The sequence below is a fragment of the Poecilia latipinna genome, unplaced genomic scaffold (genome assembly GCF_001443285.1).
Source record: "Poecilia latipinna isolate Pla-1442-1.1 unplaced genomic scaffold, P_latipinna-1.0 Scaffold2437, whole genome shotgun sequence".
NCBI lineage: Eukaryota > Metazoa > Chordata > Actinopteri > Cyprinodontiformes > Poeciliidae > Poecilia > Poecilia latipinna.
In genome coordinates this window covers 27,119-32,080 of record NW_015115053.1, presented here as the reverse complement: position 1 = coordinate 32,080, position 4,962 = coordinate 27,119, and the positions used below count along the sequence as shown (strand labels likewise).

At 51.5% G+C, this 4,962-nt stretch overlaps 2 protein-coding genes across 2 annotated transcripts in view; one reads left to right on the top strand and one right to left on the bottom strand.

The window, feature by feature from the left end:
* The window catches only part of endog (endonuclease G), a 9,011-nt gene extending 7,332 nt beyond the window's left edge, over positions 1 to 1,679 (top strand). Inside the window, exons 2-6 of the mRNA XM_015019465.1 lie at positions 308 to 501; positions 576 to 717; positions 1,038 to 1,147; positions 1,221 to 1,302; positions 1,376 to 1,679. Of these exons, the coding sequence (XP_014874951.1) occupies positions 308 to 501; positions 576 to 717; positions 1,038 to 1,147; positions 1,221 to 1,302; positions 1,376 to 1,573 (726 nt within the window). The 3' untranslated portion in view covers positions 1,574 to 1,679. The remainder of the gene's footprint in view (positions 1 to 307; positions 502 to 575; positions 718 to 1,037; positions 1,148 to 1,220; positions 1,303 to 1,375) is intronic.
* Positions 1,680 to 1,786: 107 nt separating this feature from the next.
* LOC106937784 (transcription termination factor 1) overlaps positions 1,787 to 4,962 on the bottom strand; it is an 8,834-nt gene continuing 5,658 nt past the window's right edge. Inside the window, exons 3-11 of the mRNA XM_015019464.1 lie at positions 4,398 to 4,522; positions 4,125 to 4,310; positions 3,968 to 4,046; positions 3,751 to 3,875; positions 3,484 to 3,673; positions 3,312 to 3,404; positions 3,126 to 3,191; positions 2,959 to 3,044; positions 1,787 to 2,139 (exon numbers count right to left, since the gene is read on the bottom strand). Coding sequence (XP_014874950.1) covers positions 1,973 to 2,139; positions 2,959 to 3,044; positions 3,126 to 3,191; positions 3,312 to 3,404; positions 3,484 to 3,673; positions 3,751 to 3,875; positions 3,968 to 4,046; positions 4,125 to 4,310; positions 4,398 to 4,522 — 1,117 coding nt within the window. The 3' untranslated portion in view covers positions 1,787 to 1,972. The remainder of the gene's footprint in view (positions 2,140 to 2,958; positions 3,045 to 3,125; positions 3,192 to 3,311; positions 3,405 to 3,483; positions 3,674 to 3,750; positions 3,876 to 3,967; positions 4,047 to 4,124; positions 4,311 to 4,397; positions 4,523 to 4,962) is intronic.

The following is a 4,962-nucleotide window of genomic DNA, read 5'->3' as shown; positions in this document are numbered from 1 at the left end:
CCCCCAGCGCCCCCTGCCGTCCTCTGAACGCCCCCTGGGGGGCGGTAGCGCCCACGTTGAGAACCGCTAGTCTAACTGAACCTGGAAGGGTAGGGTTAGGTATCGCTAAGCTAACTCTGGGTTATGTTAACCTACGCAGCCCACTCCAACAGAACCAGAACCTGCTCTAGATGGCCTCAGCTGGTCCTGCTGCTCTTTAATAGTAGTTCATCAATGAGGACGGGATGTCTGAGTCGGTTCGGAACCAGAATCGGTCGATGGTTCTGGCACCACCATCCCACTGACTGGTTTGTTTGGTTGAGTCCAGGTGAGTCCAGGTAACTCTGGAGCTGTGATGAAGTATGGCTTCCCCTCACTGGCCAACGTCCGGTCCAGAGAGTCCTACGTCACGTCGTATGATCCTCGCACACGCACGGCATCCTGGGTAATTGAGAGGTTAAACCCCGCCTCCCTGACAGGTCCGTCAGACAGGAAGTGCTGTGAGTTCAAAGAGGACGACAGGTGAGTAGAAGTTGTGCAGACAGGTGAGCCGGGTGGCTGGATGGAGTTTAACCTGCAATGCGTTTCATCGGCAGCGTCCACGTCTTCCACAGAGCCACGAACGCAGACTACAGGGGGAGTGGCTTCGACAGGGGTCACCTGGCTGCTGCAGCCAATCACAAGTGGAGTCAAAAAGCCATGGAGGACACCTTCTACCTGAGCAATGTGGCTCCACAGGTAAAACACACCTGACTCAGGTTACAGTCTGGATGTGTACAGGTAGACCATTGAGGACCAATCGGGAGACATGAAGGACAACGTCCTGAGGGGTCAATATGATCAATAATCTAATCAATAACCAAAGGGAAAGCAGGTTGTAGAACAGCACAGGATTCACCTGCCCAGGTGTCTGTGGTTCCACTCTCACACCGAGTAGGTTCTGACCCAGAATGAACCAATCACATCGTCTCATTTTGTCTCAGCCTTGCATTTACGTCCCGCCCACCTGAGCCTCTGATTCGTCAGATCTAATTAATTTTCTCCACCTGCTTCTGCAGAACCCTTACCTGAACCAGAACACCTGGAACAACCTGGAGAAGCTCTGCCGCTCTCTGACCAAACACTACCTCAACGTCTACGTGTGCACTGGCCCGCTCTACCTGCCCAGGTAAACTGGCTTCCACCTGTTCTTTTGTAGTTAGGGGGCGGAGCTTAGACTCCAGGTGCGATTTGTTTTTCAGGCAGGAAGACGACGGGAAGCTCTACGTCAGGTACCAGGTGATTGGACGGAACCACGTTGCCGTGCCAACTCACTTCTTCAAGGTAAGAGTGGAGCGTGTGATGATGTCATCAGCTACCTGTCTGTGTTCTGAGCTCACCTGGCCCTGATCTCCAGGTGCTGATTCTGGAGCAGTCGGATGGCCGGGGGGTGGAGCTTCGCTCCTACGTCTTACCCAACCAGCCGGTGGATGACAAGCTTCCTCTGGAGCGTTTCTTGGTTCCCATAGAAACCGTCGAGCGAGCGTCGGGACTGCTGTTCGTCCCAAATATCATGAAGCGGACAAGCAGCCTGCAGACCATCAGCAACAAGTGAACTACAGCTCCCACAATCCCCTGCTGCAGGCAGTGGGGTCGCCATGGGGACGCATCGTCATTTCCTGCAGTTTTCATGTTTTTCATTAAAGGCAGCTGATCTGAAAGCGTTTCTGATTTACTGATGATTATTTAGTGGAAGTAAAGGTGTGGAAGCTGACGCTCTACCTGTTAGCTTACACACCTGACTGGCTGGGGGGGAAAATAACGATCAGTCAGCTCAGCTGAGATACTGATTTAATTTAAAACACAAAGTGAAAAAACAGTCAAATCTGGTCAATATATGCAGGATTTCAAAATAAAAGCATCTAACAGTCTGCTTCCTGTCCATGATTCCAGCCCATCCCACTCACAAGATAGGGCGGGGCTTGTCAAACAATCCCTGTGTTCTGATTGGAGGTCAGACGTCGTCCATCTCGCCACCGTCTTCCAGGTCCGAGTTAAAGATGTCCGACAGCTGGTACCTGTCCTGGCTGCAGCGCTCCTGTAGCTCCGCCCACCTGTCGAAGGACCTGAGCCGCTTCTGCAGGACAGGAACCACTCGGTGGTACAGGAAGTCGATGATCTCTAAGGTTGGAGGCAAAGGGAATCTGTAAGAACATCCTTCCTGTTGATCGAAACCTCTGCAAAGAACACCTGCATACATATCAACCCCCTCGACTCTGATACCTCAAATAGAGTCCTTCAGAGGAAAGGTGGCCTACACATTTCCTCTACATTTCTTACCACTAGCTCTTTTGATCATCTAACTCTTAGTTTTCCTCATCCCGGTTGCAAAGCACTAAAACCTCTTTAGTTGGTTTGGCATCGTCCACCAGAGCCTCAGCTCTCAGTTTTTATTTCAGATTTAAGATTTTTATCTGATTTAGTGTTAAATCCTGACAAGATCATTATAGAGGGTACTTTGACATTCACAATACTGAGGGTAGTAGCCCGAACGCAGCTCGCCTTGCTAGCTTAGCCCGAACGCAGCTCGCCGTGCTAGCTTAGCCCGAACGCAGCTCGCCGTGCTAGCTTAGCCCGAACGCAGCTCGCCGTGCTAGCTTAGGCTACGTTGGCTTCATGAATAGAGTCTGCAGTCCTTCCCACTCTGCTTTGTGTCGACATGTGAAGGAATAACAGAACTTCCCATAACTCTGAGCTGTCTGACCGTTTTTAATGAGTTTATTTAACGAAGTTATTCCAAAACTGAAAGAAAATCTCTTCATAGTTCTTAATCAGACAGCACTGTAAAAATTTTCATAGAAAACTGTAGTGTTAAATAACTAGGATCCAATTAGAAAGTCTGTATGATTGGACTTTACACTGTTCCACAGTGGGATGAATAGATATCAATATAGATCAATAGAAATCAGTTAAAAATAAATAAAATCAGGCATCACTCACCTCCAAATGACAACAAGTGGAAATGTGGAACATTACGTTGTTTAAGTCTGTTGAACATTCGCTGGACGCTCCATGGAGTCACATCACTGCAAGCAGTACTACAGTCACTACTATCAATTACTACCCTACACTCTCAGCCTCTCCAGCTGTTTGACCTTTGACCTCACCCCACAGCTGCAGCGACCTCCTCCCAGTTGATATCAGCGATGTCGTCCACCGACATGTCGTACAACCTGAGAGAGACGGTTGGACTCAGAGGGGTGGAGCATTTATACTGCTGATGTCAAGCTTCATTCTTATGACGTCATCAGAGCCAATTTGTTTTGTGACCTCTGACCTTACGGTGACCTTACGTGCTGATGAGGCTGATTTTGGCGTTGTAACCCTCAGCTCCTCTATTGAACACATTTCCGTAAAACGTCATGCGATGATCCAGGAGGAAGAACCTGCAACACACATAGTCCAATCACGAGGCTGACTGGACCTGTAGGACAGAACCAGAACCGGGACTGAAAGCAAACTGACCACTTTCCACGGCACTGGACCCAGGACCGGGTCCGGACCTCCTGGCTGATCTCCCTCCATGGAAGCCTTTCGCTCAGCTGGTTTCGGCTCAAACCGGACCCGTCGGGACCAGCCCGGCTCTCCAGCCGCTCCCTGACCGCCTGCTTCAGCCGCCGTTCCTCCTCGGCGGTCCAGACGCCGTGACCCACACCTGGAGACCGGAAGGAGGTCAGGTGACTGGCTGGGGAGGCCAGAGAGGGTGGTGCGGGGTCAGAGGTCACACACTACCGAGTGTGGCGAAGCGTTTCTGCAGCGAGAAGATGCTGCGGTCCATCTTCTGTGAAATCAGCTTCCAGTTGTTGCCATAGAGATTATGGAACCGGATCAGCGCCGCCAGCTCCTCCTCGGAGAACCTGGTCCACAGATCATCAGAATGGGTTCTACATCGAGCCCACCGCGAGTCCGACGGAACCGCTGGGGGTCCGACGGAACCGCAGAGGCTCACCTGCCCATGTGGTTCTTCTCATCAAACATCTTCAGGGCCCGAAGGTAGACCTGGTGACATGGCCGGGGGATTCCGTCCGCTGGAGGGGCAGAGAGGGTTAAAGGTCAAACACCAGGCCGCCGCCCTGCTGGTCAGACGGTGGAACAGACGCTCCTACCGATCCGCTCCATGAAGCCGTGCTGCTTCTTCAGCTTCCTGATGGTCGCCTGCTCCTCTATGAACCTCTGAGGGAACAGAAGCTTCTCCACAGAACCGATCCCGGTCAGAACCAGAAAGTCCGAAATGTTCTCCCTGATCTGCTGGTTCTCCTGCACAGAGAACCGACCCAAACGGGGCGGAATACCTGGAGGACAACAAAGAGAGAGACTTGGAGGAGAACATAGAGACTTGGAGTTCAAAGAGCAGAACCCGTCTGGTCCAGAACCGGTACCTTGCTGTTTGAACTTCCTGAAGCGATGGAGGTCGCTTCTCAAAATCTTCTTGATCTGATTGACGCATTTCCTCCTGATGTGGGGCATGTAGTCCTGGAGCTCCTCCACCAGGGCCCAGTCCACCCTGGAACCAGAACCAGTTACCTCTGGAACCAGAACCAGTTACCTCTGGAACCAGAACCAGAACCAGTTACCTCTGGAACCAGAACCAGAACTAGAACCAGTTACCTCTGGAACCAGAACCAGAACCAGTTACCTCAGGAACCAGAACCAGTTACCTCTGGAACCAGAACCAGAACTAGAACCAGTTACCTCTGGAACCAGAACCAGTTACCTCAGGAACCAGAACCAGAACTACCTCTGGAACCAGAACCAGAACCAGTTACCTCTGGAACCAGAACCAGAACCAGTTACCTCAGGAACCAGAACCAGTTACCTCTGGAACCAGAACCAGAACTCAGGAACCAGAACCAGTTACCTCTGGAACCAGAACCAGTTACCTCAGGAACCAGAACCAGTTACCTCTGGAACCAGAACCAGTTACCTCAGGAACCAGAACCAGTT